This window comes from Neofelis nebulosa, chromosome 16 (assembly GCF_028018385.1).
Source record: "Neofelis nebulosa isolate mNeoNeb1 chromosome 16, mNeoNeb1.pri, whole genome shotgun sequence".
NCBI lineage: Eukaryota > Metazoa > Chordata > Mammalia > Carnivora > Felidae > Neofelis > Neofelis nebulosa.
The window spans coordinates 24,979,155-24,991,397 of NC_080797.1; the positions used below are offsets into that span (position 1 = coordinate 24,979,155).

General features: G+C 53.5%; 1 protein-coding gene across 7 annotated transcripts in view; it reads right to left on the minus strand.

Moving 5' to 3' along the window:
• Positions 1 to 12,243, minus strand: part of ARSG (arylsulfatase G) — a 109,352-nt gene that overhangs the window by 2,314 nt on the left and 94,795 nt on the right. For 5 of the 7 annotated variants that reach the window (XM_058704233.1, XM_058704234.1, XM_058704232.1 and 2 more), the window contains 2 exons: positions 6,733 to 6,853; positions 1,981 to 2,071 (listed from right to left, as the gene is read on the minus strand). In XM_058704233.1, the coding sequence (XP_058560216.1) occupies positions 1,981 to 2,071; positions 6,733 to 6,853 (212 nt within the window). Of the gene's footprint in view, positions 1 to 1,980; positions 2,072 to 5,063; positions 5,922 to 6,732; positions 6,854 to 12,243 lie in introns of those variants that run through there. The other 2 variants (XR_009255101.1, XM_058704238.1) reach the window with 2 other exon arrangements.

A 12,243-nucleotide genomic window follows, 5' to 3' on the forward strand; every position in this document is an offset into this window, starting at 1 on the left:
TGTGTTCAAGAGTTTCATTCCCCCGGGGACACCGCCCAGTCTGTGCAGCTGGGGCCCAAGAACACTATCCTCTCTTTGGCTTGGCATCGGGGGAATATCAAGGTATTAGAGCTCAGGACTCCCCAACGGAAGAAAATCGATGGGTGAAATCTGGGAAGGAGGGAGCCAGAAGGGGGGGACTCCTCAAAATCTGTGAAGAAACCTCCTCCAAATCTTTCTCTAATCTAATGTAGTAGGTAGAGGTCAATACAGCTCATTTATCCAAAAGCAGCTTTAAGTAACCAGGATGCAGACTTTCCAAAGAGGAAGAGAAGGGAGGGATCAGAACATGTCACACTCTCCACCCCCGGCCCCCAGCTGTTGACATGTCTGTGGTCCTCATCCTCGTGCTAACTCTGCCGGGACTCTGGTGACTCCTCAGAAGAGGCCTCCCCTGGGCATCCTAATTCTTGTCTGATTGTGATGGTTTTAAACGGTCCGATTACTTCATAGTAACATTTAGGATTCCAGCACTGTGGTCCCAAGGGCTTTTTTGGCAGGGTCTTGACTTCTGAAATTAACTCAGCCTGGAGAAGCCATACCTCTGAGATAATGTAATGTAAGGACTGTAATCTAGAAATTTTCCATCCGAAAGCATAACAAATATCTGACTGGTTTGCATTTTAGGTTTTGGAGAATCAAAAGAGTCTTGTGGCATTTTTAATATCCCTCAAGTTCTGAACTCGAACTTGTGTTTTTATGGCACATTTTCTTCAGGATCACGTATTTATACTCGGGGAAAATAATTTCTGTTCTTTATTATATAATGCTTTGGAACACTCTCACATTTAATAACTGAATCAAATTGAAATCCACACCAGGTCCCGGGTCGGGCTTTGTTTTGTTTATGTTTTTGTTTGTTCGTTTTTCATTCACTCGGAGAAAAATTTTAGGGTTCCTGCGGGACACGAGAAACTGTGCTCAGCACTTAAAGACAACAAAAATAAAAGATCTTACAAAGCTCTGGGTTCAGAGAGCTCAAAACTAGTAAGGGAGGGGCGCCTGGGTGGCTCAGTCAGTTAAGTGGCCGACTTCGGCTCAGGTTATGATCTCACGGTTCTTGAGTTTGAGCCCCGAGTCGGGCTCTGCGCGGACAGCTCGGAGCCCGGAGCCTGCTTCGGATTCTGTGTCTCCCTCTCTCTCTGCCCCTGCCCCACTCGTGCTCTGTCTCTCTCTCTCAAAACTGAATAAACGTTCAAAAAAAATTAAAAAGAAAAAAACTAGTAGGGAAAATAAAACATGTACCCCAATGGCTGGCACATAGGGCGGAACGTGATCATTACCAGAGTTTCTCCAGATCGTACCCAGCTGAGAAGATGAGAGGGAGTTTTATGACCGAGATACTAGGATTTGATGTGAGGCCCTAAACGCTGAAAGAGATCTTGAGAGAAGGCCAAGGAAGAAGGTGGTTGCTCCTGGAGAACCGACACCAGAAAAGTCGAGCGACCCGGTATGGAAGGAGCCTGAATTCTGTTCGCAGCCAGAAGCCCCTGGGAAGATTTTGAGAACCATCCTGACCCAGCATCACATTTCTAAAATATACATTTAAGACAGTCACCGAGCGAATCAAGAAGCAGAGAGACTTCTGTCGGTTTGCTAACTAGACCTCTAGAGTCTATTCTCTGAAACAGTCTATTGTCTAGTAAATTACACCTTAAAATATCTCCAAGCTTCCATTTAACATTCCGCCAAACTGGCATTTAAAGCCTAACAGTGGAGTGAGAGTCCTTCTTGTGAGTGTGCGGACTAGCTCTGAGCTTGCTAGAAATTCGGGCGCAGAGTACAAAGACCTTGTTTTCGTATTTGTGGGTGCAGAGGGCCTGTCCTGGGGTGGTGGGGGGAGGGGGGCGGAGGGGGGTGCTGAGGGCTCCCTGAGGGAGGGCAGCCCACACTCATTCCTGGAGGCCTGAGGGTGGATCCAGGTGGGTGCCCCTGACTCACCGGTGACGTAGAAGGCCTTGTGTTGTTCCAGGCGGACGGTCTGAAGGGCTCCATACTCTCCAGCTGCCCCACTGTTGGGGTGAAACAGCACCTGAGAGAGAGCAGCAGAGAGAGCTTCCTAACCCGTCAACCATGCCCCCCATGCTTCCTGGAAGGCATTCCTTTCTCTGTCACGGTGGCCGGTCCATCCCACCCACCACGGCCCCAAACACTGACAGACACAGGCCTGTAGTCCACACCGGCCAATGCTTGGGGCTGGGGGGGGGGGGGGGGGGGGAGGGCAGGAAATAGCTCCTTGGCAAGTTAATTAATCAGAATGGGCTGCAACTCTGGTCAGACTCCTAGGCCCCCGGTACCAGGTGCAGAATTCGCAGGGTCCGGTGCAAAATGAAAGAGAGAAACCTCGTTCGAAATCGAACAATTTCAAGGCAGCACAGTACGTGTTCTCTAAACCAGGCGCAGGACCATCCTGAGGGCGGGGCCGCAGGTGGCTGTGTCCCACCCTTCAGGTTCCAGATGGGGCCTGGGAATCTGCACGGCTTACAGACAGTCCCAGGGATTCTAACGCGGGTGCTCCTTGGAAACACGGCTTCTTGGCATCCAGTTAATGTTCTAACTCTCCCTCAAGCAAGGCTGGCATGTCCTTGAGAGGACAGCTCGGCGTGATTTCTGCAGAACTGGGCACAGCCTAACCTCCGAACACAGATGTCCTCACTCCCTGACTCAATCCTGCCCTCCTCGGACTGAGGAAATCCCCCGTCATCGGGCCATCGATGAAAGAAATCGCCCTACAGAATGGAAACACCGAATTCAGGCGTGCCAAGGGCAGGATTCGGTAGAAAATAAACAACCAGTGTCCTTGGTGGGTTGGTGGGTTGGTGCTGGATGCGTGAGACCGCCCTGGTATGAATCATGACCAATATATATCACTGCAAAGACGCTTATGTGATTCAAAGTTTCCATGGGGCTATTAAAAAAAAAAAAGAGCAAGAAACATCTGTTGGAACAGTAAACAGCTGTCCCCCCAAGTTTTTCCGGGCTCTCAGAGGATGCCACCGAGGGCGGGGTCCCTCCCGCACCTGCAGCTTCCGTGCTGGGCTCTCGTGACAGTCCCTGCAAGGTCCCCAGCCAGCATGATGACAGCAGGCTCCTTCCAAACAGGAAAAGAAGTCGTAACTCAAAACTCACTCCTCTGCCCGCCCAGCAGGAAGCCAAGCCTCTCACTGCGGGAGGCCACTGGGTTTCCTTCTGGCGGAGGCAGAAAGTGGGGGGACTTGGAAAACCTACTGTCCGCCCATCAAGGAGGTCCTCCGACCTCCAGAAGATGGGAGTCGCGGTCCGCTGGTTCAAATCGTTGACAGTATCTGGGTCTCGGTGACAGACACTCCAGAAGGGTGGGCTGCTACGTCCAGGATATTTGTGCAGCGTTACCAGAGGCAACTTCCAAAATCCAAAAGGAAGAGGAAGCAAAACTTCCGGATGGCTCCCTCTCAGAAACAGGAGGGCGTGGGTTTTGTTGTGCAGACTGGCCACGGCGTTGTTTACACCCACATAGGAAGAGGGTTGGCGAACTGATACGTGAATCACAGCCTAAGACAGGTCCTCTCCAGGGTGGGTCCCCACTTCAAAGATAACTTTTATTTTCTGCAGACATGTTGCACCTTCTTGGTTGCCTTTCTTACCTGTTTGCTTTGTTTCATTCTGTTTTGTTGTTTGAAGCAGGTGAGCGGCTCCCTTAGGCCCCAGAGGCTGGTGCTTATGTGGTAACGCTCCCCCCCCCCCCCCCCCCCCGCCGACACACACACAAAAGGAAGGCTCCCCAATCCCATCAGGTGGGGCTGCAAAGCCAGCTCCAAAAGGGGGCAGCCACTCCGGATGGGGATGGCGTCTTTCACCACTAGGGGCCTCCCTAAGAGAAGTGATCGGACGGAGCTCCAGAGACAAGCCCCGGCTCAGGTCTCCCCGGTGTATGGCCTCCAGGGAGGTGCCACGCATTTTCTGACCCACAGCAGCCCCAGACCAGTCTGGACTGGCAGGTGAAGAGCCATTAAAGACGCCTTCCTCTTTGTGGGCAATTTTTGGCCTCAGCGGTTGGCAACCCGGGGCGGAGGTACGACTTGACCGGTGGAAACGTGACGAACTCCAGCTTCCACCAGGGAGTCAGGCAAGCACGAAGCAGGATCTCTGAGGCGCCCTCCCCCGCCTTGCGGGTTGCCCTCGGTGCCCAGACCCGGGCCCATCAAGATGAGAAGCAGAAGGCTCAGCAGGATGCAAGAGCAGGCAGCCTGGCGGCCTCTGTTGCACATTTTCAACACCACCCCACGTCCCACCCGTCCTCGAAGCGGGTAGTGAAAAGACCGCACAGTAGGAAAACTGCAGACCCATTACTTGCCCTTAAACCTGTCCGCGCGGGGCCCGGGGGCGTGCGAGGTGGGGGGGGTGCCAAGGAGCTACGCCTTAGCCTTAGGTGGCTTCAGCTCTTTACCCCGGCGGTTACTTCATTTGCAAAATAGGGAAGGACCGAATGGCTGAGCTGTATTTGCATATTGTTTTGCGATGAGCATCTGAGGAGTTACCCTGAGCTTCTTGAAACTGGAATGGTTTTCTAAACTAAGCCGTTAGAATCCTTGCACGCCCAGAACACACCTGAGTGTGAACACAACCAAATTGTGTTTAGTAAAAACTACACGCGGTGGCGCCTGGGTGGCTCCGTCAGTTAAGCCTCTGACTCCGGCTCAGGTCGTGATCTCACGGGTCGTGGGTTCGAGCCCCGCGTCGGGCTCTGTGCTGACAGCTCGGAGCCTGGAGCCTGCTTCCGATTCTGTGTCCCCCTCTCTCTCTGCCCCTCCCTGACTTGTGCTATCTCTCTCTTTCTCTCTCTCAATGATAAATAAGCGTTAAGGAAACATTGTTTTAATAGAAAATAATAAAAATTTTTAAAAAATCACACGCGGAGACCTGTATGTGTGCTCACTCTACCTCCCGGCCTCCGACCTCCCTCTGTTCAGCAAATTCTGGATGCTTTACTCTAGTCTTTTCAGCAGGTGAGCAGAAAAGACCAACAATTCAGGGCCAACAATTACCTGGGTTGCCCTCAAACTCCAAACAATCTCATCTACAGCATCTTCACGCCCTCTGCAGGGAATCCAGAGCTCTGGGAGGCTGGGTGTAGCCTGCAGGTGCCAGCACCCCAGGGCCTTTGCTCTAGAAGATACTATCAGCAGCTTCCTGCAAGCAGTAAGTGGTGGCTGTTTCCTTCTGGGCCCTGCGGTGTGGTCAGGGAGCAAGCCAGCCCCCACTCCAGCCGCCTTACCACACATCATCTGTCCCCACGAAAACCCCAACCAGTGTTGGGGCCTGCCTCTACTCCCCCTGCCAGGACCAACCCTGTCGGACACTAGGCCAGTAACTGTTAGGCCCTGAGCATGACTCTGCAGAAGAAAGGGCTGCAACTAGAGAGAGGGACCGCTCTCCCCTCTGAGAGCGGAAGTGAGCGCAAAGGTTCTGGCTTCCACAGGCAGGAGCGGCTGCGTCAAGGAGCCCGGAGTCCTTGAAGCACTTCCTGGTGACCCCAATGATTCTATTAGTAGCCGTGGTGATAAACACTCAGGAGCACCTCTCCACTGACGTCTTCGATAACCCCCCGGGGTCACACACTGCGAACGAACGTCCAGTCCGGAGGCGGAAACCATCTTCCTGCTCTTTGCAGCTCCCCAGCGGTGGGGCTCAGCCTGGAAGCCTGCGCAGCTCTAGAAGGTTGGGTGTCCCGGGAGAAGCAGTACTTGCTCAGAGGGCATTTCAGGCAGCGTCAGACAACCCCTAGAAACTGCAGGAACGCTCTCGGAAGCACGGATGGCCCCCTCGGGGCTCCGTGGCGGGGGCCGCGTCACAAACCACCGGGCCACATCCGAGCAGCGCGTTTGAGTCACTTCCATGTGAACCTCGGGTGAAGACACAAATAGACCCTTTGATGTGTGGGTCCCTAACTCAGAAGCCATGTGCTCACCGGGCCTCACAGAGGTGCTTGGGGTTCCCTCCTCCCACTTCCTCTTCCTTTTGGTGAAAGGAAAACACACGGAAATGACATGGAAAGGCCGTCGGGGCCGGCACTTCCTGGCTGTCACCGCCGACGAATGCCTCAGTGCACATGAAGAGGGGACCCTGGGGTGCTGGGGAGCAGAACCCCAAAGCTGGAGCAGGGGCTGTAGGGCCACAGGCCGGGCCTTCCAGGAGCCAGGGGGAACGTTCATTCATTTCTTCGTCAAATGCACATTTACTGCCGGCTGGGTGCTGGCCCAGTTAGGTGCACTGAGAATTCTGGGGGAGATCCCTGCCTTCGGGAAGTTCCATTCTAGTCGGGGAGTCCCACAATACCCAAGTCACTCTGGCTAGTCAGCCACCCCGTCCAACAAAAATGTGCCAGGGGCCTACGATGTGTCAGACAAATCATTGCGGAAAAAAATCGTATGTTACGGGCAAGAAGCACCTCTATACACACCCGCTCTAAGCCAGACTGTCCAATGTAAGTCTGGATTGACAAGCTGGATTGATCACGGGGAAGAGGGGGAGAGGGGTGGAAGAGAGCTTTGTCTCAAAGGATTAATCCGTCGGGGGTTCTTAAACTAGATCGGGAGGGGCCGCTGGCATGCACGTTCCCAGGATGGTTCTCTTCGCACAAAGGTGGCCCCGGATGAGAAGCAGCAGCCCAAGCCCCTGTAGAGCCGGTGGGGGGCGCACACCTCCTCCACTTACCCGGTGCCCAGTCTGCGACCAGCCAAAAAGCACGGAAGAGGCATCCAAGCCGTCAAAGTGCCGGTCTTGGGGTAGGCTGGCCCCCGCCAGGGCCACCACAGTGGGGAAGATGTCCAGCACACTGCAGGAAGAACAAGACGGCGTTGGCCCCAGCTACTCCCGGACTCTCTCCCTGGCCCATGCTGTGGTCAAGGCCCACCCGAACCAGCCCAGACTGAGCACCGACATCCTCCCATATGGTCCACCTCCTCTGCCTGCCGGTCCTTCCTTCGGGTCCCACCTGGATTTCTGCTCCTCCAAAAGGCAGAATGGCACTGTGGTTTAGCACCCAGGCTCTGTGGCCAAGTGTTACCGGGTCTCAAAATCCCAGAGTTATACCTACCTGTCTTCTCAATGCCTCCATTTTCCATTCTCTAAAATGGGCATGATCATTATAGTGCCCACGTCACAGGGTATCACGTGGATGAAACATAGATGAGACGTGTAGAAGAAGATAGTATTTGTGTCATCGTTATTCACAAGGGCTACCCTATGGATCTAAGAACCAAGAGGCTCTACCTGTCACCAGCTAGGCCACAGCCACTGGCTGAGAGGGAACCATGTGTAACAGGTATCTGCTAGAGAATGTTCACGGCATTATTCCTGCTCTGGGTCTCTGTGTCACAAATATTCAGTCTTTGTTTAAAATGCCATGGTGGGGCACCTGGGTGGCTCAGCCGGTTGATCATCCGACTTTGGTTCAGGTCATGATCTCACGGCTTGTGAGTTCGAGCCCCGCGTCGGGCTCTGTGTTGACAGCTCAGAGCCTGGAGCCTGCGTCGGATTCTGTGTCTCCCGCTCTCTCTGCCCCTCCCCCACTCATGCTCTGTCTCTCAAAAATAAATATTAAAAAAAAAAATTAGAATGCCATGGTGGGGCACCTGGGTGGCTCAGTCAGTTGAGCATCTGACTCTGGCTCAGGTCATGATCTCGTGGTTTGTGGGTTCGAGCCCCGCGTCGGGTTCTGTGCTGACAGCTCAGAGCCTGGAGCCTGAGTCGGATTCTGTGTCTCCCGCTCTCTCTGCCCCTCCTATGCTCACGTTCTGTCTCTCTCTCTCTCTCAAGAATAACTAAATGTTTAGGGGCACCTGAGTGGCTCAGTCGGTTAAGCAGCCGACTTCGGCTCAGGTCATGATCTCACAGTCCGTGAGTTCGAGCCCCGCGTCAGGCTCTGTGCTGACAGCTCAGAGCCTGGAGCCTGCTTCAGATTCTGTGTCTCCCTCTCTCTGACCCTCCCCTGTTCATGCTCTGTCTCTCTCTGTCTCAAAAATAAATAAACGTTAAAAAAAAAAATTAAGAAAAAAAAAAACTAAACGTTAAAAAAAAAAAAATTAAGGGGCACTTAGGTGGCTCAGTCGGTTGACGGTCCGACTTCGGTTCAGGTCATGATCTCACGGTTTATAGGTTCAAGCCCCTCAAGGCGCTCTGTGCTGACAGCTCACAGCCTGAGGCTGTTTCTCCCTCTCTCTGCCCCTTCCCTGCTCACACTCTGTCTCTCTCTTTCTCAAAAATAAATATAAAAAACAATTTTTTTTTTAATTAAAATGCCATGGTATGTGAAACGTTCCACCCCCTTTATTTCAGTGATTTCTTCCCCATTACAAAATAGTAATAAATGTTTACGGTGGGGGGAAAAAATACAACACCCAGAAATATAAAAGAGAGAACAACGCAGAAATCGTCCATCACCCAAAGGCAGCCACTGTTACCATTTTGGTGGGTTTTGTTAATGTGAGTTTTTAAGTCACGTGGTGCAACTTGACTCTATTATGGGGCACATCGCCCACCAGCCTGCTGTGTTTCATCAGAAAAAAACTCTCCAGCATAAACAAATGGACCGTCCTTTCAACAAAGCTGTTTATCTGAGGGCCAGGCCAACTGAGTCAGCGGGATGTGATGCAGTCAGGCGGGCAGGCCAAGGTGAGGAGTACTCCCCCAGATAGAGGCCCTGGTTCGCCTGAGGCTGGGCACAGCACCAAACTTCAGGCACGCTCTGAGGGAGGCCTCAGGGGCCACCTGCCCCACTGCCACCACCCTGAGGTCCGGGAACAAGCCTCTCTGCCCGCCCAAGAGGGGCTGCAGAAGGGGCTCGCCATGAGGCTCCGCCTAGAATCCCGGACAGAATCTCTCCCCGGACGATGGCACGGACTGTTTCTGGTTTGCCTTCTGTGTTCACGATCCACACAGCTAGTGGCTTATCTCTCGAGATACGTGTCCCAGGGGCTGGGCATCCCACACAGGCAAAGCCAAGGAGTGCACAGTAAGCATGGCCAGAGTACGGCACAGTCCAGAAACCTGTCCGGAGTCCAAGCATCCTGCTACAGACCGGGCAGTGCGGAGCAACGCAGTCCGAAAAGGGGGCGGCGGCTGGGGCCGTTTGTTTGAGCTTTCTCGAAGCTGCACCCCTAAAGGACACCGGTATCGCAGATGGGTCACCAGCGAGCAGGAAACACAGGATCTGTGTCAGGCTGGAATGGACGGCATGCTTTCTCTTTCCATCTTCGGTTTTCTCCCCTGTATCATGAGGCTTCACATTCTAATGAAATAAAGCACTAATGTCTCATGTTCAGGGAACCCTAACGTCTCAGAATTCATTCGTCAGGATCCTCAGAGGGACTTCATCCGCCCAGAGCACAGAGAAAACCTTTGGCCCACGAGAAAATCTTCAACATCTCCGATGACTGGCCAATCCAGAATTACTGCCAAGCTCAGGCCGTTCCAAAGTCTTTCCTTCTGTAATGGAGGAAGCCGAGCCCCCGAGGTCAGGCCCAGAGGAGGGCACACACAGTCCCCATACCATCCCGGGGCTGGGCCCGCAGACTCAGCTTGAGCTTAGAGACAACATTGGTCCTAGGGAGGCCACCAAAGGGACCCCAGCTGCTCCAAACCTCAAACCCCACCTAAGAAACTGGTCCTGACAGTCTTTGAAACCTTCAAGAAAGAGACCAAAAAAAAAAAAAAAAAAAAAAAAAAAAAAATCTACATTTCCAAGTTTCTGTGGCTGGTGATACTTGGGATGGGGGCTTTGGTCAGGACCACGTTCTGACTTTTGTGGGATATATGGGAACTTGGGCCTTCGTGGGCCCCTGCTTCCGTACGAAATACTAAAAATTATATTTCACATCTGTATTGACAGAAAGGTGCATATATAAATAATATATATTAAACCATTGTCTTCAACTGAAAAGTTCTTTTTTTCCCTCCTTCCGATTTTAGAAGAAATTAAAAATCTCACGTGTCCCGGGGCGCCTGGGTGGCTCAGCTGGTTGAGCTGGTTGAGCCTGGGTGGCTCAGCTGGTCTTACTCTGGCTCAGGTCATGATCTCATGGTTCGTGAGTTCAAGCCCCGAGTGGGGCTCTGTGCTGACAGCACGGAGCCCGCTTTGGAACATCTGTCTCCCTCTTTCTCTGCCCCTCCTCAGCTTGTGCTCTCTTTCTCTCTCTCTCAAAATAAATAAATATTAAAAAAAAAAAAAATCTCCTGGGCCCGGCCCTCCACCTCCCTGGCCTAAGAGACAGTCGGCCTTGGCTTCTGGAGGGAGGAAAACCCCACTTCATTGGGGTTATGAGAAGTGACACAAAAGGCTGCCATCAGAGTGGGCCAGGGGACACCTTTGCCGGTTGCCCATGTGAAAATAGTTTCTTCTTTTCTTAACATGGCTTCAGCCAGCCCACGGCACCGAAGGTTGTTCAGAGGAAGTGTGCATATTTGTGTCCCCATGCAAGGTGTCACCCCAGGGCCCCGGGCGTGGAGAACAGGCCGTGGGGAGAAGGGTGCAGGAGAGCCCGGCTGGAGCAGAAGGGCTGCTGGGAGCTTGCTTGGGCCCAACAGCCCAGGCTCGGGACGCCTGCGGATGGGAACCCAGGCGCTGTGCTGGGCTGTCCTGGGGGGAGAGCATCCCGGGGCAGAGGGAAGGGCTGGGAAGGGAGGTGTTTCCTGGAAGCTGGGGACATTATAGCTGGGAAAAGGCGGTGTGATCTGAGGGCGGGAAGCGGGAAGTGGCAAGGAGGTTGCCAAGGAAAGGATTGGGGGTGCGTGGGCCCGGACACAGAGGGAGGGGAGAACAGAACTTCCTCCGGATCAAGAGCAAAGGCGGGGGAGGGGCAGGGCCTTTTTAGCGCTTAGTTGTAAGTTTCTTCCTGTTGTAATTCCCTCTTGTGACCCCAGGGAAAACTCGGTACCCACCCCTTCCTGGCCTAAGCCCCTCTGCGAAGCGTTGAGGGGCTGCAGCTTCCCCCAGACCCCCGACTCCGGTCCTTCTCAGAGGCCAGTATAAGAACCCAAGAGCACTGTTTTCAGGGGACACAGGGGTCCCAGAGCATCAGAAGAGCCCGACACAAAGCACGCATATCCTTTCCATAGCAGAGCATAGCTGGGAGCGGGAGGGGAGGGGGGTCCACACAAGACCCCTCCCTCTCTCCCCCTACACTGCCCACCGCTGGATGCAGGAAAGAGTGGGAGACTTGGAAAGGAGATGCGTGGCTAGATCTTGCTCTCGCGGTGACACCGAACCACAGGGCACTGATGTGAACATGGCCTTCTTGTAACTTCCACTTCCGAGACGTGTGCCTCAAGACGGTACAGAGGCAGGTGAATCAGCCCTCCACACAACCGGCTGTGTTTCAGGCATCTGAAGAGAGCCGCCCGGCCCCCCCACCCTCCGGGGACCCTACGGTCTCCAGGCTAAACGGAACCTTTAGCTGTTTTCCCAAATGAGATGTGGCCATCTCGTGTTGCCTCAGTGATCGCAGGAGAGGTTCTCTGCTCTGAATAGAGACGGTGGCCTCCCAGCTCAGAGATGCAGAGCATAACCTTCACGTCTTTGTATACGGCTATGAGACATCACATCAAAGCTGTGGCTCTCAGGGGTGCTGGGCTGGCTCAGTCGGTAAAGCATCCGACTTCGGCTCAGGTCACAATCTCGCGGTCTGTGAGTTCGAGCCCCGCGTCGGGCTCTACTCTGACAGCCTCAGAGCCTGGAGCCTGCTTCGGATTCGGTGTCTCCCCCTCTCTCTGCCCCTCCCCCACTTGCACGCTGTCTCGCAAAAATAAATAAATGTTAAAAAAAAATTAAAAAACAAAAAAAAAGCCACGGCCGTCAAGCAGCATGAGTGTGTCTTCCCAGGGCACATCTGGTCCCACCTGGAAACATTTCGGTTGCCACAGGTCAGGGTGAAGGTGCCACTGGCATTCAGTGAGTAGAGGCCAGGGATGCCATTCAATATCCTACAATGTACAGGACGGGCCCCCACAACAGAGAATGATCCTGCCCAGAACGTCAACAGTGCCAATGTGGAGCTAACCTGCATTAGAGGCTGAGGTTCAAACCACCAGGCCCTTGCGACACGTGTCGCCAAAGCCCCGGCCTCCTAAGTTAGCTCCTAACCATCAGGAACTTTCTGTCTGATTTGCTCGCTACTCCATCCCCAGTCCCTAGGGCAATGCTTGACCCACAGCTGGACACAACAATAA